The 26,925-nt window shown below is 40.4% G+C and overlaps 1 protein-coding gene across 1 annotated transcript in view; it reads right to left on the minus strand.

The window, feature by feature from the left end:
* CCDC171 (coiled-coil domain containing 171) overlaps positions 1-26,925 on the minus strand; it is a 378,568-nt gene that overhangs the window by 298,220 nt on the left and 53,423 nt on the right. The window contains exon 9 of the mRNA XM_062208207.1: positions 17,058-17,204. Coding sequence (XP_062064191.1) covers positions 17,058-17,204 — 147 coding nt within the window. The remainder of the gene's footprint in view (positions 1-17,057; positions 17,205-26,925) is intronic.

Raw genomic sequence — 26,925 nt, forward strand, 5'->3', positions numbered from 1 at the left:
TAGGTTTCTAAAGAAGTGAAATTAACTTCAAGATGAAATGACTTTGAAGAGCCCCTGTCTCAAATGTTGAAGAATAGATTTTGGGGTGTGTGTGTGTGTGTGTGCAAACTGTTAAAATCTTTAGTATAGAGTTGGTCTTCTGTGTATAAAAAATGGATCTTAGTGGAGAACGGGACTGGGAATGGGAGAGGGAGGAGGAGGAAGGGTGGGAGTGTGGGTGGGAGTACAAGTATGGTGGGAAGAATCACTATATTCCTAAAGCTGTACTTAGGAAATTCAAGAAGTTTGTATTCCTTAAATAAAAGGTTTCTTTGGAAAAAAAAGTACAAAGAGATGCCTTATAAATCTTTCCTAACAATATTGGACTGGCAAGCAGCAGAACTTGATTTCATCTTGAATGAAGAGTCCAGACGGCACACACATTAACAATGTCTCTGAACGCTCTCAGCCCCTCCTTTTGCTGCCTCTCAAACAGAAATGGACAAGTAAGTTGATGAATGGAATTTGTAAATAAAAAGCAAGGGCCACTTTTGCTGTATCAGAAGTAATTATAATTCTTACCTATCAATTACACTATCACTAACACTCAGAGTTACACCAATAGTCAGAACACTGCTGCACTAATCAGCTGGAATAACAAGATTTCAACATGAGACACAAAATCAGGTAAAGTTGTATTTATTGGTTATGGTTAAACAGTGTAATTTTTTGAGGTTGGAATCCCTTTTAAAATGAATCTCTTGGAGTAGTTCTGTTAATAAAATAGTTATTAACTCTAAAAATAAAAGTTTCAGTCTCTGAGGAAGGCAATAAGAAAAAGATGTCTCCCAATCAACCCTTTGGTAATGCTACTTTATCATGTACCAGGCATGAGCTGCCAAGTCCAATTCAGCAGCGGAACTAACCACTCAAAACCACGAGTTTTCCACACCACATACGCTGCTGTGGTTTCGATGAGTATATATCAAAAGCTATGAAAACAGGGGCCAGCACTGTGGCACTGTGAGTTTAAGCCACAGCCTGCAGCACTGGCATTCCATATAGGCGCCAGTTCAAGTTCTGGCTGCTCCACTTATGATCCTTCTCCCTGCTAATGCACCTGGGAAAGCAGTAAAAAATGATCCAAGCCCTTGGGCCCCTGCATCCACGTGGGAGACCCAGAAGCAGCTCCTGGCTCCTGGCTTCAGGCTGGCCCAGCCCCAGTTGTTGCGACCATATGGGGAATGAACCAGCATATGGAAGATCTTTCTTCTCTTTCTCTCTTTCCTTCTCACTCTCTGTAACTCTGCCTTTCAAGTAAATAAATCTTAAAAAAAAAAAAAAAGTTATGAAAACCAATACAATGAATTGCTGAAAGCCTGAGGGGGGGGGGGGGGGAAGGCTCTTTCCTGCTCAAATATAGTTCATGAAGCTCACAGAACATATGTAAACTAAAAGGAATGAGTCAAGCAGAAAAACTTTTAAATACAAAATTTAGCTCCCTAAAACAGACAGCAAAAAAGAAAGAAAAAAAAAAAAGGGCAGAGGTCAATACTAGCATCCCATATCAGAGTGCCAGTTGGCGTCCTGGCTACTCCAGTTCCCATCCAGCTCCCTGCTAATGTATCTGGAAAAGCAGTGAAAGATGCCTCAAGTCCTTGGGCCTCTGCCTCCTACATTGGAGACCCAGGTGTAGTTCCAGGCTCTTGGCTTCAGCCTGGCTGTTGTGGCTATTTGGAGAGTGAACTAGTGGATAGAAGCTGGGTGCCTCTCCTTCTCTGTCACTCTGCCTTTGAAATAAATAAAAATAACATATATTTTTAAAAAAGAAAAGAAAAATAAGAGAGGAAATAGCACACAAGTAAACAATGGTTACAGATTTCTCAGGAGAGTACTATATAGTACTATTTCCTGAGCGGTTGTACAAAGTCTATCTTTATAATATCAATAATTCTGTAAATTAAAAGTGGTTACTGATTTAACTTTCTTTTCAGATTTTATCACCTGATAGTTCTCATTACTGGACACTTTCACAAATAAATAATACAATAATTACTCATCTTCAAAAAATTATTCTTCCGGCGCCGCGGCTCAATAGGCTAATCCTCCGGCTGTGGTGCCGGCACACCGGGTTCTAGTCCCGGTCGGGGCACCGGATTCTGTCCCGGTTGCTCCTCTTCCAGGCCAGCTCTCTGCTATGGCCCGGGAAAGCAGTGGAGGATGGCCCAAGTGCTTGGGCCCTGCACCCGCATGGGAGACCAGGAGAAGCACCTGGCTCCTAGCTTCAGATCAGCGCGGTGCGCCAGCCGCGGCGGCCATTGGAGAGTGAACCAACAGCAAAACGAAAGACCTTTCTCTCTGTCTCTCTCACTATCCACTCTGCCTGTCAAAAAAAAAAAAAATTATTCTAAAGGACTGAATCATCGCAGATAATTAATTCTATAATGACAACCACAGTGGTATATTTTTTGTTATATTTGAATGGCCATAAATTATATCATACATATGTGTTAACATTTCACTATAACACTTATTCCTTGCCTCCACAGGAGTGGAAAAAGAGAATTAACTATAAGGTGAGCCTTTAAACCAGAGGTCTCAAAGTATTTTTCTATAACCAAAAAAGAGACATTTCAAAAGGGTCAAAGTTTCCAACTATTTAAAAAATCAGGGACTGGGGTTGGCATTGTGGCCTAGCAGGTAAAGTTGCCACCTGCAGTGCCGCATCTCATATGGGTGTTGGTTCAAGTCCCAGTTGCTTCACTTCTAATCCAGCTCCCTGCTAATGCTCCTGGGAAAGCAGTGGGAGATGGCCCAAGTGCTTAGGTCCCTGCACTCATATTGGAGATCCAGAAGAAGCTCCTGGATCCTGGCTTCAGTCTGGCCCAGCCCTGGCCATTGTGGCCATTTGGGAAGTGATGGGAAAACTCTCTGCCTCTGCCTCTCTCTCCGTAACTGTGCATTTCAAATAAATAAAATAAATCTTCAATAAAAAAAATCAGGGATACCATAATATTGCACCATTTAACCTGAGTCAAAACAAAGAGGGCATAACTAAGAACAATTTAAGAGTCCTTTACAAATTTATCATCCCTGATCCAATTAAATATCTTAAAAAGTAATAATATTATTCAATTAGTCTGACCTTTAATGTTAGTTCTTTATTTTTATAAGTCCTTTTAAGTGCCACTTCTATGCAAGACAGAGTATTTACATTCACATCACTGGTATCAATTCTATAGTCGAATATTAATATCCTATCATTTTCAAACAAGTCTCATTTGAGTTTTACGACATCACAGTATGTTTTACCAAAAAGGCCCGAATGATATAGAATATAAGGCACTGTAATTTGAAGGGGTTGACTGGTTGGCTGGTTTGTTTATTTGGTATTTGTTTTTTAAAGCAGGAGGTGGGAGTGGGAGTGCTTGTTTGTTTTACAAGTCAGAATTACAGAGAAGGGAAGAGAGAGAGAGAGATCTTCCATCCATTGGTTCACTCCCCAAATGGCTGCCTCTGCCAGGGTTGGGCAAGACAAAAGGAGCCAGGAGCTTCTTCTGGGTCTTCCACATGGATACAGGAGACCAAGCACTTGGGCCATCCTCCACTGCTTTCCCAAGCACATTAGCAGGGAGCTCGATCTCAAGCGGAGCAGCCAGGACTTGAACCAGCACCCATTTAGGATGCCAGCACAGCAGACGGTGGCTTAACCCACTGTGCCGCGGCACCAGCCCCAGCTGGTTTGTTTTTTTAAGTAGCTCTCTTACTTGCCATATAGCCAACCCAGTATATGAGTGAAGCAACTCAGAGACAAAATTAATGCTGCATTGTGACTCAGAACATTGAATCTGCTGTGCAAAAACGACTCCTCCTGGTTAGGAAAGTCCAATCCCTCACAGAATTCCAAATGTGTTATATTACTTTCAAGCCCAGTAAGCAAATGCTGCTATATAAAAACATTTAAATGATTACTAAAAACAAATGAATGAGTTTGTACCTTTTCATGATAATTTCACTGATATTTATTTTACTATACAGGTCAACTAAAACAGAGAACAGAACATTTAAAAGAGTATCTACTTGGGGCTGGCGCTGTGGTATAGTGGGTAAAGCCACTACTTGCAGGCCCAGCTGCTTCATTTCCAATCCAGCTCTCGGCTATGGCCTGGGAAAGCAGGAGCCTGGGATGCAGGCCCCTGCATCCTCATAGGAGCCCCAGAATCTCCTGGCTCCTGGCTTCGGATCAGCTCAGCTCCAGCCACTGAGGCCATCTGGGGAGTGAACCAGTGGAAGAAAGACCTTTCTGTCTGTCTGTGGCTCTGCCTCTCAAATAAATAAAATCTTTAAAAAATAAAATAAAGAAAAGAGTACATACTGTAGGCCAGATACTTACAATACTAGGTCCTCAGCTGAGAATGCCAAAATGAGTGCTAACACATCTATGAGCATTTCCATCACCAGTAAGCCAGAGACCTGTGTTGTGAATGAAAACTAATTCCTCCCAAAGGCACTCCCGATGATTCTCTGCTGTGAATTAAAATTCATTTGTAACTATCTTATTAATGGCCAAATCATATTGTTTTCCAGAATCCTCCAGATTATTGTACATAAACAGGCCCACTTACTGCAGTCCTTAATCTAAAATTACACAGTAGTTTCAAGAAATAGCTGAACACACAAATAGAGTTCTCTGTGCCACTCATTTTGACCATGGTTATTATGCAATTCTGAAGGTCAGACATAAACTTATGTCCCTGAGGATGGCAACAATCAAGATTTAATTGTTTTAGAAGGAATATATGAAGGCAACAGGATGACAATAAGAATAAACTGGAAGACACAGTAATTGTTTTATTCAGCAAGGGATGAATAATGAAGTTTGTACTGTTCAGATCATAAAACAGTTTAATAGGCCACATATTCTGATTAGTATAGTGATAAACTAATTTAGCTTTCTTTAAAATCATCTTTATCTTTTCTGGCAATAAATACTTGAATATTTAATAAATTTTTAAATGAATTTCCAATTTTTTAAAAAGATATATTTGTATGAAACTCAGAGATACAGAGAGAGAAACGAAGAGAGAGAGAGAGAGAGAGAGAGAGAGAGAGAGAGATCTTCCATCTGCTGATTCACTCCCCAAATGGCCACAACAGCCAGAGCTGGGCCAGGCTGAAGCCAATAGCCAGCAGTGTCATCCAAGTCTCTTGCGTGGGAGCAGAGGCCCATGTACTTGTGCCATCTTCCACTGCCTTCCCAGGCACATTAGCAGGGAACTTAAAGTGGAGTAGCCAGTACTTGAACCGGCATCCTTAGGGGATGCCAGCACTGTAGATGGAGGTTTAACTTTCTATTCCCTGAATTTTCAATTTAGAAATCCATTATGAACACTAAGTGCTGTATTTAAAGGTACAATACAATAAATATAGTACATAAATATGACTATGTAAACCAGATGATCTCCTCACTGACCTGTTGTAGAGTTAGTATTCAATGTAAATTAGCACTGAAAAGTGACTGTTACAAACACACGTTGACTTTAAAAAGATGAATTATTCAAGGAGGCCTTTATGGACAATTATGAAAGGTCAAACACATCTTTCTTTTCCTTCTACCTTCTACCTTCTTCATGTTACTACAGTATAGACTATGACTGACAGAAGCAATTCCGAATTTATTTGCAAAGGCTGTTGTTCTCTCTACTGTAATCTTCACAAGACTCTTCAGTTTTCTCAGAATTAGGCTTGCATCTTCTCTTTTCTCTTTTGTTATTGAGTTAAGCTTATTTCCCATGATAATAAAGCCCCCTAGTTGTAAAGAGGTTTATAAAAGCCATGGATATTTCTTTTTCTAGTTCACTTTTCCCTCGATTCTGTGGTATCTTGCACCACATTTATAAAATTGGACTGGGAGTTAATTTTTTTTAATCTAAGAAATCATTGATCCATGTTAAGATGATTAAGCCTCACAATGGTATATAGCTTATCAGATTTTAAAAATATATTATATATATGAAGTTCTTTGGCCCAGGCACACAAAGAAATCACCTTTCATGGAATCTAACTATTAAAAATATTCACCGAAATTTAAACCATTTGTTAGGCTAAAAGTCTATTATATTGGTTGTCTAGGATTGATATTATTGATATTAAATAATATAATCTATTAAAAATTTTTAAAGTTTCTTCCTTATTATTATCCATCTTAGTTTCATTCCTTTAAAATTGTAACTGACATTTACTAAATTACTTAGAATTACTGGTAATTAATGTCTGAATACTTGAATGTAAAAAGAGCATAAAATACTCTAGAGGGGCTGGCACTGTGGTATAGCAGGTAAAGCTGCCACCTGCAGTGCCGGCATCCCATAGAGGCACCGGTTCGAGACCCGGCTGCTCCACTTCCGATCCAGCTCTCTGCTATGGTCTGGGAAAGCAGTGGAAGATGACCCAAGTCCTTGGGCCCCTGCACCTGTGTGGGAGACCCGGCAGAAGCTCCTGGCTCCTGTCTTCAGATCAGCACAGCTCCAGCCATTGCAGCCAGTTGGGGAGTGAACCAGCGAATGGAAGACCTCTCTCTCTTTCTTTCTCTGCCTCTCCTTCTATCTCTGTGCAACTGTGACTTTCAAGTAAAATAAATAAATCATTAAAAAAAACACTCTAGAAATTTAACTACTTTCTTTTTCATTTAGTCACCATCTGGTTAAATAGCCAATACTAAACATATTAATTTACATATAAGACAAGGTTTTTAAAGGTGTGTGAATATGAAGAGTCATAGATAAGTTAGAAGACTATACTTGTCCATGTGTAAGATGTTATAAATAGGATAGAAATAGAGATCACCTAGACTACCTTCAAAGCTTCAAATTCCCCAAAAGCAAAGAAGGTATTGTCAAGAATGCTTTAGGGAAGGCATCTGGTCTAGTGGTTAGGACACCCACATTCCTTGCCAGAGTGTCTGGGTTAGATACCTAGCTCTGGCTCATGACTCCTGACTCTGGTTTCTCATTAATACAGACCCGGAGAGGCAGGGGTGATGGCTCACATAATTCGGCTCCTGTCATCCACATGGGATTTGGATTGCACTCCAGCTCCCTAATTCAGCTTTAGGCTAGGCCAATGCAGACATTATAGGAGCAAGTAAATGGGAGCTTCTCTCTGTTTCTGTATGTTTGTCTCTCTCCCTTTCTCTCTCTCTTTCTCTCTTTCAAGTAAATAATGTTTCAAAGTACTTGTTGAACAGTTAAGATCAGAGTAAAAATAAAATCGGCCCAAAATAATCTTATACTTAACAAGAAAAAAAAGAGACTCGAGCAAATACATATTTTATAAGGAAAAAGTCAATACTGAGTTATTCACAAACATATCCTCTTTTTTTTTTTTTTTGAAGATTTATTTATTTTCTTGAGAGGCAGAGTTAGAGAAAGGGAGAGATTGTCAGTCCACTGGTTCACTCCCCAAATGGCCAATAGAGCTAGCCAATCCAAAGCCAGGAGCCTCTTCTGAGTCTCCCACGTGGGTGCAGGGGCCCAAGCACTTGGGCCATCTTCCACTGCTTTCCCAGGCCACAAGCAGAGAGCTGGATCTGAACTGGAGCAGCCGGGACACAAACTGGCACCCATGTGGGATGCTGGCACTGCAGGCAGAGGCCCAACCCACTACACCATAGAGCCAGACCCTTTATTGCTCATTATTAAGATGGGGCTGTTTGGGTCCAATGCTTTGGCGTAGCAGGTAAAGCCGTTGCCTACATTGCCAGCATCCCATATGGGCACCGGTTCAAGTCCCGGCTGCTCCACTTCCAATCCAGCTCTCTGCTATGGCCTGAGAGGGCAGTGGAGGATGCCCAAGTCCTGGGCCCCTACACCCATGAGGGAGACCTGGAGGAAGCTCTTGGCTCCTGGCTTCAGACTGGACCATCTCCAGCTGTAGTGGCCATTTGGGGAGTGAACCAGCGGATGGAAGACTTCTTTCTCCCTCTGCCTCTCTGTAACTTTGCCTTTCAAATAAATAAATAAATCTAAAAAAAAAGATGGAGTTGTTTGTACTTACTAATGTAAGATATTAATGGGAAGAACTCAGTGTGGGGCATGTAGGAATTCTCAATAGTAATGCCCAGTATCAACCTGGCAAAGATAAAATTACACGGTTATCACACATGGTCTAACTTTTTTATAAGGTTAGAGAGTGTAAATATTTTAAGGAATATTCTAAATTTATTTTTCACTTGTGCTGAACATCTTTTCAGGCCATCATCATCCTGGCTCCTGGCTCCTGGCTTCAGATCAGCCTAGTTTCGGTCGTTGTGGCCATTTGGGGAGTGGACCAGCGGATGGATGACCTCTGTCTCTGTCTGAAGCTCTGCCTCTCAAGTAAATAGATAAATCTTTAAAAATAATAATAATGAGCAAGAGATTCAAATAGATATTCCTGGAGCCAGCAATGTGGCATAGTGGGTAAAGCTTCTGCCTGCAGTGCCTGCATCCCATATGGGTGCCAGTTCAAGTCCCAGCTGTTCTACTTCTGATCCAGCTCCCTAATAATGTGCGTGGGAAAGCAGTGGAAGATGGTCCAAGTACTTGGGTCCCTGCACCCATATGGGAGACCTGAAAGAAGCTCCCGGCTCCAGGCTTCAGTTTGTCCCAGCTCTAGCCATTGCAGCTATCTGGTGTGTGAACCAGCGAATGGAGGACCTCTCTCTCTGTTTCCTCCTCTCTCTGTAACTCTGACTTTCAAATAAAATAAATAAATCTTTAAAAAATAAATATTCCTCCAAAGAAGAAAGACTAATGGCCAATAAGCACATAAAATTATATTCAGTACCACTGGTCATTAATGAAATGCAAATCAAAACCACAACGAGATACTATTTCACACCAACTAAGTTGGTTTTAATCAAAAAGACTGACAATAACAAGTGTTGTTAAGGATCTGCAGCAACTAGAACCCTCTCAAACAAGACTGGTAGAAGCATAAAATACAGTAAAATAGTTTCTCAAAATGTTAAACATAGGGTTTCTATGTTATCCAGCAATTCCATTCCTAGGTATACACCAAAGGAACTGAAAATTTATCCACACAAAAACCTGTAAACAACATTATTTCTTTTTCTTTTTCTTTTTTTTTTTGGACAGGCAGAGTGGACAGTGAGAGAGAGAGAGAGAGAGAGATCTTCCTTTGCTGTTGGTTCACCCTCCAATGGCCACTGCAGCCGGCACGCTGTGGCCGGCGCATCGCGCTGATCCAAAGCCAGGAGCCAGGTGCTTCTCCTGATCTCCCATGCAGGTGCAGGGCCCAAGCACTTGGGCCATCCTCCACTGCACTCCCGGGCCACAGCATAGAGCTGATCTGGAAGAGGAGCAACTGGGACAGAATCCAGCACCCCAACCGGGACTAGAACCTGGTGTGCCGGCGCCGCAGGCGGAGGATTAGCCTATTGAGCTGCGGCGCCGGACTCATTCTTCTTTTTTAAAGATATATTTTTTTGAAAGGCAGAGTGTCACAGAGAGAGGGAGAAACAAGAAAGGAAACTTTCATCCACCGGTTCACTCCCCAAATGGCCACAACAGCCAGGACTTGATCAGGCCAAAGCCAGGTCTCCCACATGGGTGGCTGGGATTTGGGTACTTAAGTCATTACCTGATGCCTCCCAGGTACATTAGCAGAGAGCTGCATCAGAAACACCTGTTTTTTTGGGGGGGCCGATGCCTTGGCTCACTTGGTTAATCCTACACCTGTGGCACCGGCATCCTATATGGGCGCCGGGCTCTAGTCCCGGTTGCTCCTCTTCCAGTCCAGCTCTCTGCTGTGGCCCAGGAGGGCAGTGGAGGATGGCCCAAGCATTTGGGCTCCTGCACCCACATGGGAAACCAGGAAAAAGAACCTGGCTCCTGGCTTCGGATCAGTGCAGCGCCGGCCTTAGTGGCCATTTGGGGAGTGAACCAACGGAAGGAAGACCTTTCTCTCTTTCTCTCTCTCTGTCTATAATTCTTCCTGTCAAATAAAAAAAAAAAAAAAAAAAACCTGTTTTTTGTCTCACTCTTTAATACCCTGACTAGAATGTGACTAGAATGTCAGTTTCAGAAGGAAGAGGCTGTGTGCTGGTCTCTGCTATGCCTCACATACCCAGAAATGTGCCTGACACTCTCAATAGATAACTACTGAATAAACACTATAATAGGAACAGGGTACTGTAAAAATTGTTTAGAGAATGAGAGCCCTCAGAAATTAAAAAGAAGAAATTCAATTTATGAGATTGAAAAGTCTCCAAAAAAGTTGTCTCTTTTTTTACATTTCAGTAATATAATTTCCTTTTATTTTTACTTATTTTTTGCTAATATAAAGAGAACAGATTTCATGTATTTCATGGATACAATTCTAAAAATATAACAATGCTTTCCTCCCTCTTTCTTCCTATCTTTTTTTTAACTTTTGAAATAACATACTTTCAATTTACTTTATAATCATAGCCTTAAAGCTCCATTAAACAAATATTTCAACAAGTAAAAATGTAGAAAGACCACTGTTCCACAGGAATACAGACAAAAGCTAAAAACAATAATCAAGTCACAAGATGTCAATTTCACTCATATACCTTAAGGGTTTTTTTTGTACTCTATATATTAGCTACCACAAATCAGAGAAAACATGATATTTGTCTTTTGGGGTCTGGTTTATTTCACTAAGCGTAATGGTCTCCAGTTGCCAAAAAAAAAAAAAAAAGTAAAAGAAACAAAGTCAAGTTTCCCAAGATGCAACAACAAAAAAATAAAAAAAAAAAAGGAAAGTCATACACCCAGTTGTCTAATAGTTACATAATAAAAACTCCAGAAAAAGAGAACAGAAAAACCCTGAGAAGAAATTATATAGAAATAACACCAGACAATTCCTCAAAATAAAGAACACTGTTCCCTGAGTAAAATGGCCACCAAATGCCTTGCACATTAGAAAAAAAAGAGATCCGTACTAAGGAGCCAGTGTTAGGCACAGCAGGTTAACCAGCCTCTTTACAGCCACATCCCATATCTGAGTGCTTGGGATTCAGTCCTGACAACTGTACTCTGATCCAGCATTTCTGTTAATAAACCTGGGAGGCATCAGATGATGACTCAAGTACCCACGTGGTAGAACCAGATAAAGTTCTTGGCTCCTGGCTTTGGCCTGGCCCAGCTCTGGCTGTTGTGGGCATTTGGGTAGTGAATCAGCAGATAGAAGATCTCTCTCTCTCTCCCCTTTTCCTTCTCTGTCATTCTACCTTTCAAATAAATACATTAAAACTTTTTTTAAGTTCATAATAAGAAACATTTTATCTGTTATGTTGTGAAATTTTATAGTAAGTGGAACTTCTACAGCACAAATAATTTGACATCTTCAAAAATATATTAGGGGCTGGCACTGTGGCACAGTGGGTTAAAGCCCCAGCCTGCAGTGCCAGCATCCCATACGGGCACCAGTTCATGTCCCCGCTGTTCCACTTCTGATCCAGCTCCCTGCTAATGGCCTGGGAAAGAAGTGAAAGATGGACCAAGTATTTGGGTCCCTGAACCCACATGGGAGACCCAGAAGAAGCTCCTGGCTCCTGGATTCAGATGGGCCCAGCTCCGGCTATTGTGGCCATTTGGGTAGTAAACCAGTGGATGGAAGACACCTCTCTCTCTCTCTCTCTGTATAACTCTGTCTCACAAATAAATAAAATAAATCTTAAGATTAAAAAAAGAAAGAAAAAAAGACACAAAACTGTTCATCAGTGGCTCTTTAAAAAGTGTATGTGTGTGTGTGTGTGTGTGTATAGAGGGGTCGGAATTGTGGCACAAGCAGGCAAAGCTGCTGCCTGCAATGCTGCCACCCATATGGGTGTCAGTTCTTGTTCCAGCTGCTCCATTTCTGATTCAGGGCCCTTCCATTACTCTTCTTGTATAAAAATGTTCTTAGATACTTTCATCTGGCCTCTTTAGTTATTCAAGTGAATTTTAAATGTTTATTGATTTATTTTCACCTATTTGAAAGGCAGAGAGAAAGAGAAGTTCTATCCACTAATTCACTCTCCAAACACATCGGCCAGGGCTGGGACAGTTTGAAGCTAGGAGTCTGGAATTCTATTCTAAGTGTGTGACTGTGGCCCAAGCACTTGGGCCTACCATCTACTACCTTCCCAGGTGAATTAACAGGAAGCTGGAAGGGACGCAGAGCAGCCAGGAATCAAACCAGCACTCCAGTATGGGATACAACAGGTAGCTTAACTGGCTGCACCAAAACACCCACACTGCCGGAGCCGCAGCTCACTAGGCTAATCCTCCACCTGCGGCGCCAGCACTCAGGTTCTAGTCCCAGTTGGGGCACCAGATTCTGTCCCGGTTGCTCCTCTTCCAGTCTAGCTCTCCGCTGTAGCCCAGGAAGGCAGTGGAGGATGGCCCAGGTCCTTGGGCCCTGCACCCACATGGGAGACCAGGAGGAAGCACCTGGCTCCTGGCTTCGGACTGGCACAGTGCGCTGGCCATAGTGGCCACTTGGGGGGTGAACCAACAGAAAAGGAAGACCTTTCTCTCTGTTTCTCTCTCTCTCACAGTCTAACTCTGCTTGTAAAAAAAAAAAAAACAAAAAAAACCAAAACAAAAAAAAACCACCCACTCTTCCATGTGAATTTCAGATTTAGACTTCTCAAACTACTTCCACTGAAGTTTGAATTGGAACTGCTTTAACTCAAAATACAATCTGTGGAGGATGCAAACGTCTACAGTGTTGTGTGTTCTCAAATTCCCTCACTGAGGGGAATCCCACAGGAATCCAAAGAGATGGATCACCTCTAACCCAATAAGAAGCAAAACCCAAAATGGAGTAACTTATGCTAAGCACAGAGAGTGAAGCATGTGACGACATATGTTTCAATCTCTGTGCGCAAGCATCTGTATATGCAGACATCTCTGTATAAATCTGCTGCTGTATAGATAGGCTTGTGGTGAGGTGCTGTCTAGGCTTATCTACATGGTAGCAGTCCATCTATATACAAAGCATCTGCTGCCATATGGATATGCTCGTAGAAGGTGATGACATGCGCAGAAGGCACCTGCAACTACATAGATACATGCGACCTGAGTGATAAAAATACTAATACGTGATTGGCCACAGTCAGATCTGCGGACAGCTATGATAACAGCCAAAGGAGTCTATTGGTGACACCCAATGACTTCATCTACTACAGAATGAGAACAAAAGGCAAGCCTCACAACTGCTCCTCATCCTCTTGGGGAACCATGGCTCACTGCCAGTGATGGCCGAGTTGATCCTCTGCATCTTGCAGACTCTGCTAGATTCTTTGCTGAACTCGGCCTTGCCTAGATGTCCTAGCCGCTGCTGGAGCCCACATCGAAGCCGGACTGAACTTTTACATCTAAGCGTTAGACCCAGAGGATGACCCTACGGCTCTTCTATCTCCATCACTGTAGATCTCAATATTAGAGCTTCAAACCTACTGTCCAGAGTGCCAGGACTTCCACAACAGAAGTAAGTGACTGGAATCCGACTCCTATGGTAACAAGAATAACAGACTCTGGACTTCAGCTTTCACTTTTCGTGACTGCGATACAAACCTTAAGAATGCAGCATTTATGATGTGAACTTAGCCATTTGTGACTATATAGTCTGCTGGAGTATCAAGCAATAATAATATGTGTGGAGCATTTGCACATGTTGTTGTCATTGGACATTTCATGAAATTGTCTTACTCTTAGATGTGTGTTGAGATCAGTGGATTAATTATATATATTGAGTGATATTTTCATGAGATTGTTCTACCTTTAGATTTGTGTACTGAATATATAGATTGGTATTGAACAATAAATTATATTGAAAATGCCATTACAATTCTGTGTGATTCTTCCCCGTGCTCTAACACATTGCATTAGCCTTGTCGAGCTGTGTAACAAGTGGCACTTGCGACACTCACCATTTTCTTTTAGAACCCTATATTAAATTTCATAATATTTAATGTATTTGTTAGTTTTATTCCTATTTTGCTACTGTGGTGAAAAAAAAATCTCCAGTATCATTTTCTCTGATTCTTGCTACTAAGAATATAAATATCATCATTACACATTACTTTCTGCTTGTCCTCCTTATTAAGTGTTTTTAGCAATGTTCACAATTTTAAAGTTAGGGGTAGCATTATGGCCCAGTGGGTTAAACCACAGCCTACAATGCAGGTATCCCATATTGGAGGACCAGTGTGAGTCCCAGCTGCTCCGTTTCTGATCCAGTTCCCTGCTAACGAACCTGGAAAAGTAGCAGAAGGTAGCCTAACTACCTGGGCCCCTGCCTTCCATATGGGAGACCCAGATGGAGTTCCAGGCTCTTGGCTTCAGCCTAGCCCAGCCCCGGCCATTGTAGCCATTTGTGGAGTGAACCAAAAGATGGAAATTCACTCATTCACACTCTCTCTCCCTGTCTCTCAAATCATATACCTTTCTAAAAGTTGTAATTGTTACTGCTATTCTTGCCTTTAAGTATTTCTTCAGCTAAAATTTCTAGGTCAATGTTAAATGGTAGCAGTGAGTTCAACAAAGTAAACCTCAAACATTTATCATTAAATAAAGCTTATAAATTCTTATTTATCTAATAAGTATTAAAAATTGTACTTAGAGCCGGCGCCGTGGCTTAACAGGCTAATCCTCCACCTTGCGGCGCCGGCACACCAGGTTCTAGTCCCGGTTGGGGCACCGGATTCTATCCCCGTTGCCCCTCTTCCAGGCCAGCTCTCTGCTATGGCCCGGGAAGGCAGTGGAGGATGGCCCAAGTCCTTGGGCCCTGCACCCGCATGGGAGACCAGGAGAAGCACCTGGCTCCTGGCTTCGGATCAGCGAGATGTGCTGGCCACAGCGGCCATTGGAGAGTGAACCAACGGCAAAAAGGAAGACCTTTCTCTCTGTCTCTCTCTCTCTCACTATCCACTCTGCCTGTCAAAAAAAAAAAAAAATTGTACTTAGGACCAAATTTTTATCTATTAAAATACTTAATTTTTACAAAGCAGAAGGGAATTTTAAAAAGATAAATTAACACACATTAAATTTCTTTCAATCTTATATTTTGTATCACAGAAATCATATTTTATACTTGTAAACAGATGCTTTTTTCTCATTTAAAACTCACCTGAAAAACATTCCACAAAACCAGCTAGTACACATTATTCAAATTATAAAATTAAATTTTAATATTACTTTTGTCATTTAGAAACTATGTATACCAAATATTTTACATTGCTTCCTCAACCTTATAAGTAATTACTCTCAAACTTTCCAACTATTCCATCAGAATTGTTAATAGTAGATAGATTTTATGGGGCCAGCGCTGTGGCATAGCAGGTAAAAGCTGCCACCTGCAGTGCCGGCATCCTACATGAACCCCAGGTCAAGTCCCAGCTGCCCCATTTCCGATCCAACTCTCTGCTATGGCCTGGGACAGCAGAAGATGCCCCAAATCATTGGGCCCCTATACCTACGTGGAAGGCCCAGAGGAAGCTCCTGGCTCCTGGCTTCAGATTGGCGCAGCTTCAGCCACTGAGGCCAACTGGGGAGTGAACCAGTGGATGAAAGACCTCTCTTTCTCTCGCTGCGTCTCCTTCTCTGTGAAACTCTGACTTTCAAATAAATAAGTAAATCTTTTTAAAAAATGAATAGATTTTGGTACATGCCACCTTGATGGGATTGTATTGGAATCTCCTGGCACGTTTCTAACTCCATCATTTGGGGCAAGTCTGATTGAGCATGTCCCAAATTGTACATCTCCTCCCTCTCTTTTTCTCACTCTCATATTTAACCGGGATCACTTTTCAGTTAAAATTTAAACACCTAAGAATAATTGTGTGTTAATTACAGAGTTCAACCACTAGTACTAGAACAAAAAAATACTAAAATGGATAAAGTATTACATTGTACAACAACAGTCAACACTAGTACTCCAACAGTATTTTTCACTTTGTGTTGCTATGTGAGGGCAAACTGTTGAAATCTTTACTTAATATATACTAAACTGATTTTCTGTATATAAAGAGAATTGAAAATGAATCTTGATGTGAATGGAAGGGGAGAGGGAGTGGGAAAGGGGAGGGTTGCGGGTGGGAGGGAAGTTACGGGGGGGGGGGAGCCATTGTAATCCATAAGCTGTACTTTGGAAATTTATATTCATTAAATAAAAGCTTTTTTAAAAAAAAGGAATAGATTTTAAAAATTAGAGGCAAGACATAAGATACTTTACTAAGATATAAAAGTTCTCAGGGCTGGCACTGTGGCATAGTGGGCTAAAGCCTCCATCTGTAGTGCCAGCACACTATATGGACACCTGTTTGAGTCCCATTTTTGTTTTATTTGACAGGTAGAGTTATAGACAGTGAGAGAGAGAGAGAGAAAGGTCTTCCTTCCATTGGTTCACTCCCCAAATGGCCACTAAGGCCGGCGCTGCGCTGATCTGAAGCCAGGAGCCAGGTGCTTCTTCCTGGTCTCCCATGCAGGTACAGGGGCCCAAGCACTCGGGCCATCTTCCACTGCCCTCCTGTGCCACAGCTGAGAGCTGGACTGGAAAAGGAGCAACCAGGACTAGAACCCAGCACCCATATGGGATGCCAGCGCCGCAGGCGGAGGATTAACCAAGTGAGCCACAGTGCCAGCCTCTGAGTCCCATTTTTCCTCCTCTTCCAATACAGCTCTCTGCTATGGCCTGGGAAAGTAGCAGAAGACGGTCCAAGTGCTTGGGCCCCTGCATTCGCATGGGAGACCTAGAACAAGCTCCTGGCTTCAGATCAGCCCAGCTCTGGCCACTGCAGCCACTGGGGGAGTGAACCAGCGGATGGAAGACCTCTCTCTCTGTCTCTCCCTCCCTCTATCTGTAACTCTACCTCTCAATATAAATTTTAAAAATATTAAAAAAGAAAAATAAATAAAAATAAAAGTTCTCAAAAATGCCAAATATGTAATATAAATAAAATGCCTCTCAAAAATATTTTATATTTTTTGGAAGAGAAAAACTTTCTCTAAGATTAAATCACTGAATGAATAATATACATGCTATAAAATAAGTGTAAAGCATACCTCAAATTCTTTTCTAAGACGTTCCTCTCGTTGAGTGCTAAATTCAAGTTCATTCGTTTGTCGCTGTAAGAGTTCAGAGCAGTCCATATGTTCAGTTTCTAATTGTTCTACTTTCTTGTGCATATTTTGTACAGCACTATCTTGCTCCTGGAAGTAATTCATTTTTGTATCAATAAAGTTTATAAGTTATCAGCACCTAAAAGTTACTCTAAAGAAGACAGTGAGGAACTAAACCTGAGCTTCAACTATAAAAATAGGTTAATTTAGGTAAGAGAGACCTGGATACTTTTCAGCAAAGTTCAGAACATATGTGCACTTAAAAAGTAATTCTAGAGCTTGACAAAAACCTGATTGTAACATATTTAGAATTAAAAATGTGTGAAACACACTAGTTCAATTGACCTCAGTGAGTATTTACATAATATTATATTTAAATTGTCATAAAGTTTCCCCCTCTCATTAAAACTTCAATTAGTAACATAAATGTATGTTGCTCCTTTATGTGAGAAGGGATGCTTTGCTAGAGTGCTTTATAATAACCCTTGAGAGATGTTCACGTGCACTCACTTAAAGGTGAGCACAAGCTTATGGCTCTTAAGCTTGTATCCACTAGATGGCTGTGTTTCACTTCCTCTTCAGTTTTCAAAATTCTTCAAACCTTAGCTACCACTGAAAGAAAATTAACTCCAGGTAGTCCTCTAGTTAAATTTTTCAATCTCTTTTTCCAACTAAATTCATAAATAAGAGCTCAATTTTATTGAAAGTTCAAATGTGAAATTAGCATGTATATATGAAAGGTATGTTCCACAATAACTAATCTAGAGTAATCATTCTCACTTAAAGCCCTTGACAAAATCTTATTTTCCACCTTCTTCTCAGCATTATAATCTTATTCATAGACATACATACATATTTAAACATGCTTCCAAGAATTCCTAGCCACTCAAATGAATTTGGGTATGTTTTGAGCATCAAATATAATTTTCTATCAAATATTCTAGCTTGGAAAGTACACAGCAGTACAGTCAAGGGATAAGAAAAAAAACTTAAATTCAATTCTTCTCTTCATATTGCATCATTCATAAGTATTCTTCAGTTGACCATATATGTAACTCTTAATAATTATTTCCTTTAGATCATAAAGACTTCTTAATATACAAAAGTTATCAACTTATACATTTTTAATCTTCACGCTTTCATAGGTAAGAACAAAGCTGTGGGGCCAGTGCTGTGGTGCAACAGGTTTAGCCACTGCCTATAACACCAGCATCCTATATCAGAATGTCAGTTCAAATCCTGGCTTGTCTGCTTCCAATCCAGCTCCCTGCTAATGCACCTGGGAGGGCAGCAGATGATGGCACAAGTACTTGGGTCCCTGCCACTCACATGGGAACCTGGATGAAGTTCCTGCCTCCTGGTTTCACTCAGGCCCAGCCCTGGTAATTGCGGCCATCTGGGAAGTGAACTAGAAGATGGGATTCTCTCTCTCTTTTCCTCTCTCCCTCTCTCCCTCCCCTTCTCTCCCTCTCTGTCTCTCTGTCTCTCCCTCTCCTCTCTCCCTACCTCAGTCATTCTTTCAAATAAATAAATCTTTAAGAAAATAAATAAAACTAGATACCAAAGCACCACTACCTACAACTAACACTCACAAAAGCTTATATAATGACACTCTATATCAAAAAACAAACAGTATTATGAACAGCATTATGTAATCTAATTTTAGCATAAGAGTACTTCCATATATGAAAGCACTTTTGAGAACATTAAGCGCCACACAAGGCATTGTTATTCTAACATGCTATGTCCCCCTCCTTAAGGCCATCAACCACTAGCATTAATTCAGTCACTATTAAATTATATGCCTTGTTAATTTACAAATCATAATCTCCAACTTTCAATCATCCCCTTAAATATTATCCATTTTTAAAATTTTTTCATTTATTTTAAAATGTTTCAAATAACACAGAAAAGCATAAAGAAGAGTTGAATGAGCACACAGATTTAACAAATTTTAACATTTTGCCATATTTAATTCATATGTAAACATTTATATATGCATACACATACCCTTTTTAAAGCAAGGGAGGATATATTAATATCACATAACCTGGTATTTATGACAAGGATTATAAAATGGGGTATATTATCTTATTAAGAGGTGAAGTTCAGTGAAGACAGCATGTCATATATAGTCTTTATTGTATTGAGGTATATTCTTTCTACATCAAATTTGCTCAAGGCTTTCAACATGAATGTATACTGTATTTTATTAAAATCCTTTCTCTGCATCTATTGAGATCATATGATTTTTTTCTTCCATTCTTCTTGTATCATGTTGAACCATCCCTGCTATCCCTGGGATAAATCCCACTTGGTCAGGAAGAATAATCCCTTTGATGTGCTACTGACTGTCATTTGCTAATATTTCACTGAGAATTTCTGCATCTATGTTTATCTGGAATATTGGTCTCTAGTATTTTCTGTTGTATCTTTGTCTGGTTTTGGGATTAAGATAATGCTGGTCCCTTGGGGTGAGTCTGGAAAGGATTCTCTATGTTTCAATTGTTTGCAATACTGTAAGAAGAACTGGTATTAGTTGTTCTTTAAAAATTGATAGAATTCAACAGTGATGGCATTTGGTCCTGGGCTTTTCTTTGCTGGGAGACTATTACTGATTCAATCTCATTACTCGTTAGTGGTCTGCTCAGGTTTTCAGCGTCTTCATGATTTAATTTGGTAAGTTATGTGTTTCCAGAAATTGATCCATTTCTCCTAGGTTTTCCAATTTATTGACATATAGTTGTTCATAATAGTTCCTAACAATTCTTTGTATTTCTGTACTGTCAGTTTTAATATCTCCTTATCTGATTTTAATTAATTTGACTCTTCTTTTTTCTTTTTGGTTAGTTTGGCTAACAATTTATCAATTTTGCTTACTTTTTTTTTTTTTTTTTGACAGGCAGAGTGGATAGTGAGAGAGAGAGAGAGAGACAGAGAGAAAGGTCTTCCTTTTTGCCGTTGGTTCACTCTCCAATGGCCGCTGTGGCCAGCACATCTCGCTGATCCGAAGCCAGGAGCCAGGTACTTCTCCTGGTCTCCCATGCGGGTGCAGGGCCCAAGGACTTGGGCCATCCTCCACTGCCTTCCCGGGCCATAGCAGAGAGTTGGCCTGGAAGAGGGGCAACGGGGATAGAATCCGGTGCCCCAACTGGGACTAGAACCTGGTGTGCCGGCGCCGCAAGGTGGAGGATTAGCCTGTTAAGCCACGGCGCCGGCCTTACCTTTTCAAAAGACCAAATCTTCATTTAATCTTATGTATTTTTTATTTTTATGTTGCTTATTTGTTCTCTAATTTTTATTATTTCTTTCCTTCTACTAATTTTGGGGTTTGTTCTTGTTTTTCTAGATCCTTGAGATGCACTGTTATTTATTTGATACCCTTCCATTGTTTTCTTTTTATTTATTTATTTTTTGACAGGCAGAGTTATAGACAGTGAGAGAGAGAGAGAGAGAAAGGTCTTCCTTCCGTTGGTTCACCCCTCAAATGGCCGCTACAGCAGGCACGCTGCGCCGATCCAAAGCCAGGAGCCAGGTGCTTCTTCCTGGTCTCCCATGTGGGTGCAGGGCCCAAGAAGCACTTGAGCCATCCTCCACTGTCTTCCCGGACCACAGCAGAGAGCTGGACTGGAAGAGGAGCAACCAGGACAGAACCAGCGCCCCAACCGGGACTAGAACCCGGAGTGCCAGCACCACAGGCGGAGGATTAGCCTAGTGAGCCACAGCACCAGCCTCTTCCATTGTTTTTGATTGCAGCCACCTGCTGCTATAAACTTTCCTCTAGTAACACTTTTGCTATACCTGTAAGTTTTGGTATGTTGTGTTTCCACTTTCATTAATTTAAATTTTCCTTTTGATTTCTTCAATCAATGCTTATTCATTCAGTGGTATGTGCTTTAATCTCCATGTTTCTATAACTTCTAAAGTTTATTTTGCTGTTAATTTCCAACTTTATTCCCTTGTAGTCAGAAAAGATACATGAAGTGATCTTTAAGGTTTTTTTTTTAATTTGTTGAGACTTGTTTTATAGTCTTTCTTAGAAAATGCTCCATGTGCTGATGAAAGAAAGAACGTGTATTCTGTAGCTATAGGATGGAATGTTCTATACATGTCTATTAGGTTCACTTGGTCTATAGCATAGGTCAACTATGTTGTTTCTTTGTTGATATTTTTTTGTCTGGCTGATCTATCCATGATAAAAGTGGGGTATTGAAGTATATCAATATTATTGTGCTGGATCCGAAGATTTCCTTTAGATCTAGAATGTTTTATAAAACTAGATGTTCGAGTATTAAGTTGATGTACATTTATCATGGTCATATCTTCTTACCAAACTGACCCCTTGCTCATTATATAATGACTTTTCTTGTCTAAAAGTCTATTTTGCCTGATATAAGTTTAGCTAATCCTACTCCATCCAGTTTCCATTTGCATGGGATACCTTTTTCTATCCTTTACTTTCAGTCTGTTTGTGTCTTCACTGCTGAAGTACATTTCTTGTAGGCAGCATATTATCAGGTTTTTTTAATCCATTCAAGTCTACTTTTTTTTTTTTTTTGACAGGCAGAGTGGACAGTGAGAGAGAGAGATAGAAAGGTCTTCCTTTTTGCCGTTGGTTCACCCTCCAATGGCCGCCACGGCCAGTGCGCTGTGGCCAGAGCACCACGCTGATCCAAAGCCAGGAGCCAGGTGCTTCTCCTGGTCTCCCATGGGGTGCAGGGTCCAAGGACTTGGGCCATCCTCCACTGCACTCCCGGGCCACAGCAGAGAGCTGGCCTAGAAGAGAGGCAACCGGGACAGAATCCGGCGTCCCGACCAGGACTAGAACCTGGGGTGTCGGCTCCGCAGGCGGAGGATTAGCCTATTGAGCCGCAGCGCTGGCCTGTCTACATCTTTTAATTGGGTAATTTAGTCCATTTACATTCAAGGTTATTACTGGTAAGTAATGATTTGACTTTGCCATCCTCAGGTGGTGATGAATTCCTTCAGTTTCTGCTTGTCTTCCAAAGTCTTTATCCTGCATTTATGAAAGAGAGCTGCACTGGTTAAGATACCCTAGTTTGGAAGATTTTTTTTTTTCAGAACTTGAACTTTATCTCTCCATTCTCTCCTGGTCTTTAAGGTTTCTGTTGAGAAATCTGCCGTTAATCTAAGGTGAGTTCCTCTAAAATTATCTGGAGTTTTCATTTGAAAATGTATCCATGGGTCCTGGCACTATGGCTTAGCAAGTAAAGCTGCTGCTTACAGTGGAGACATTCCATAAGCGCCAGTTCAAGATCCAGCTACTCCACTTCCAATGTAGCTCCCTGCTAATGTGCCTGGGAAAGCAGTGGAAGATGGCCGCATCCCATATCAGAGTGTCTGGATCAAACCACAACTGCTCCACTTCAGGTCCAGCTTCCTGCTGATACACACCCTGGAAGGCAGCAAGTAATAGCCTAGGTACTGGGGATGTACTCTCAGATGGATTTCCAGGCTCCTGGCTTTGTCTTGGCACAGCCCTGGCTATACAGGTATTTGGGGGATAAACCAGTAAATGGAAGACCTATTTCCATCTACCTCTCTGTCTCTGAAATAAATAGAAATAAATTTTAAAATTTCAAATAAAAAAGTCTGTAGAACTGAAAAAAAAATGACAACCAGTACATGCTACAAAATCTACACACTATATAATTCTGTTTATGTAAAATACCAAGAACAGGAAAATCAATAGATAGGAAAAATAATTAGTGATCACCAGTGGCTGACTAGGAGACAGGGCAAAAAGGGAGACTGGCAATAGGTACAGGGTTTTGGAGGAAATTAAAAATATTCTGAAGTGAAATAGTTTTTATGGTGCACAACTCTGATATATAAAAAATGATGGTTTGTGTTATATGAATTATATCTCCATGTACCTTCAGAGATAAAGCAAAACCAGTATGTTACAAAAATCAAACTTCAGAAACAAAATAAAACCTGCAAATAAAAAACATATAAGGAGGCCGGCGCCGTGGCTTAACAGGCTAATCCTCCACCTTGCGGTGCCGGCACACCAGGTTCTAGTCCCGGTCGGGGCGCCAGATTCTGTCCCGGTTGCCCCTCTTTCAGGCCAGCTCTCTGCTATGGCCCGGGAAGGCAGTGGAGGACGGCCCAAGTCTTTGGGCCCTGTACCCACATGGGAGACCAGGAGAAGCACCTGGCTCCTGGCTTCGGATCAGCAAGATGCGCCGGCCACAGAGGCCATTGGAGGGTGAACCAATGGCAAAAAGGAAGACCTTTCTCTCTGTCTCTCTCTCTCACTATCCACTCTGCCTGTCAAAAAAAAAAAAAAAAACATATAAGGATAAATAGGGAATTAGGAAATAATACTTGGAAAATACATAATAAAACCCAAAAAAATGAAATTAAAAATAAAAAGGTAATATGCATCAATCAATCCTGAGAGTTCAATATTCAACAAATATAAAGGATCTTACAGAGAAATAACAGTGAAAACAAACGGAGAATAAATCATTAATGAAATAATTCAAGCCAATTTCTAAAACTAAAAGACATAAATTTTTCTCATAAATTCTTAAAGAAAAATATGTAATCATATCCAAAGGATCATGAATCAGAATGAATTACAACTTCTTTACAGCAACCCTAAAAGATATTGGGAAATTTAAAAAACGGCAAATTTCTTGGCAAAAATTGTTTTCAGTACAGAATTTCATATAGAAATTTTCTGTCCCTAATAACAATTTAAATTACTTATAAAGAATTTTAAATAATTTATAAAGAAAAGAGGGTTTTCTTAAATTTTTTCTATTTTTGATAAACATCTAATACTTGAACATTTTTCTGGGGTACAGTGCAATATTCAACACCTATATAAAAGATAAACCAACCAAACTATGCAAGTAGCCTTTCTATTTCTGTATCTTTTGTGTTTGCAATTTAACAGTTATTTATACAGCATATAATAATAGTTGTGAATACTAATAGTGAATAACAGTTGCCTGACCGTGCTATAGAAAACCAGAACTTGTTACTTCACTCTGACTGTGTTTTGATACCCATTATCCAATCTCTCTCTATCACCTTTTCCCCCATCCTTTCTGAGCTCTGGTAATCAATATTCTAAGTTCAAATGGACTATGTTTTTTTAACTTGCACATATGAAAATGTATTTATCTTCCTGTGTCTGGCTTGTTTTAGTTAATATAATGATCTCTAGATCCACTCACTTTACTGTAAATGTCAGAATTTCATTCTTTTTTGTAGTGAAAAATATTCCATCATGTATTTATACCACGTTTCTTTATCCATTCATTCACTGTGGTCATCTAGGTTGATTGCGTATCTCAGCTATTGTAAATAGTGCTGCAGTAAACATGGGAATGCAGGTATCTCCTTCATACACTGATTTCATTTCCTTCAGATATATATATCTAGAAGTAAGATATACTAAATCTATTTTGTTTTCTCAGGAACCCTCCTCATACTGTTTTCCATAATGACCATGCTATTTTGCATTCCCACCAACAGTACCCAATGATTCCCTTTTCTCCACATTTTGCCAGCACTTGCTATTTTCTGCTTGTAACAGTCATTCTAACTATGCTACTTGGAGCTGAGGGAGGATGGATATACCAACACTTTCCTTCCTGCCTTCTTCAATGCTCTTTTTATTATTATTATTATTTCTATACTAAAACCAGCACTGGGTCTCTCACCTAGATTTTCTCACTCTTGTAAAGGTGAACTGATATGTGAATAGCTGCTCAAATTGATGTGTCTGCAAAGAGATGATTGTGGGAGTCTTACTCAGCCACAATTTTGCTCTACCGCTCATCCCAAGAAGTTTTTTGGCTCAAAGTTTTGGTCTAAAGCCTAGGGGTCACATCCCTTGATGGCCTTCTTGAAGGCATTTCCGAGACAGTACAGGATACCACTTAGCAAGACATAAGGGGCATGTGTGTATTTTTGTCCCTCTCTCTTTTGACCAATGGTCAATGATGATCTTAACAAATCCAATTCACCTCACAAAGGCCCCACCTCTAAACATCATAGTAAAACCAAGCTTCCAATCTCTTTTCCTCACAATGAGGATTAAATTTCAATACGAGTTTTTTGGGAGGACAAGCTATAGCACACAATTAGATAGAAGAGTGAAATAAATGCCTATTAGATATTCACAGTCTCAAAGGATTTACTTCTCATTCATCATTTATCATGAAGCCATGAAAGGATGAATTTCACCAAAACAGCAAAGCAAACAAGGAAAGAACACCATAGAATTCAGGTAAAAGGAAATCCAACACAGAATAGAAGCAAAGCAAACTGCCAGAATGACAGTCAAAAGAAATTCCAGATTACAGTAGACACCAAGCTTACACAACCATCTATAGACATATTGAGGATTATAATTACCAAATACCACTGTATAATCTGTGCCAACATGACCATGCTCAGCTGAGCCTTGTTTATCTTAAACATTGACCTGCCTGTCACTGGCCACTTGCTAATTGTTTTTCTCTTCTCTCTATGTCTTGGTGCCTGGTCAGCTGAGGACATTCATTTCACTCTACAGAATGCTAATTTTTTTTACTTGACAGATAGAATTACAGACAGTGAGAAAGAGAGACAGAGAGAAGAGAGTGCTAATCTTATTTGGCCTACTCTAGAAAGATGGAAATTGGCCACAGTGAACTTCTTTTCTACCAAGTACAATTTTTCTGGAATCAAACTTTATAAATCTAAATTTTATAAATAAAATTTAATGTTTCTGTCAATATTTAGCAACCAATAAATCTTCTATGTCAATGTGACCACTACAAGTCTTTTCCACGTACTTATGAGCTTTCCCATGGTTAACATTTTCCTTTCTCTTTTTATTTTATTTTTTTTGACAGGCAGAGTTAGATAGTGAGAGAGAAAGAGAGAAAGAGAGAGAGAGAGAGAGAGAGAGAGGGAGGGAGAAAGGTCTTCCTTTTCTGTTGGTTCACCCCCCAAATGGTTGCTACGGCCAGCGCACTGCGCTGATCCGAAGCCAGGAGCCAGGTGCTTCCTCCTGGTCTCCCATGTGGGTGCAGGGCCCAAACACTTGGGCCATCCTCCACTGCCTTCCTGGGCCACAGCAGAGAGCTGGACTGGAAGAGGAGCAACTGGGACAGAATCCGGCGCCTCAACCAGGACTAGAACCTGGGGTGCTGGTGCCACAGGCAGAGGATTAGCCTAGTGAGCCGTGGTACCGGCCAATATTTTCCTTTTTCAATGGTTTTTACTCAATAAACTTATTTCATGTGATTGTTGCCAAATTTAATGTGTGTTTATCACTATAGTATGTTTTCCCCACATAGAAGGTAAAATGCAACTAAATTTACATAATATACATCATAAATTGGATACACACATTCACATATACAGATAAGGTAGTGGACTGAGAGATCAGTTGGTCCTTACAAAAGTTAGGAGGTCCACACCACTTTCCATTTTTAAAACTCCTTTCAATTCCTATACAGCTCTATTGCCTCTGTGGTATCTCTACCCTTACAATGCACCACCCATGCACTTGACTCCTTGGTTATAAATTTACAACTAAAAGGCATTAAACTCCAACATCCTCTTTAATCTGATCATGCATAACTTCAACTAAATGTGTTCCTCTAAGGATATTGCTGATAAATCATTCAAAAGTGAACCACACCAGCAGGAGAAATCAAAATAGCTGCCAACTTCCACAATGATACAAGCGCCTCAAATATGTGTCTTCAAACCAATTTAAAATACGTTTTAGTTGTTTTTCTCTATTTGCATGGAGTCATACTCCCTTTCAAAATGGTGG

Source organism: Lepus europaeus, chromosome 12 (assembly GCF_033115175.1).
Source record: "Lepus europaeus isolate LE1 chromosome 12, mLepTim1.pri, whole genome shotgun sequence".
In the NCBI taxonomy this organism is placed as follows: Eukaryota; Metazoa; Chordata; class Mammalia; order Lagomorpha; family Leporidae; genus Lepus; species Lepus europaeus.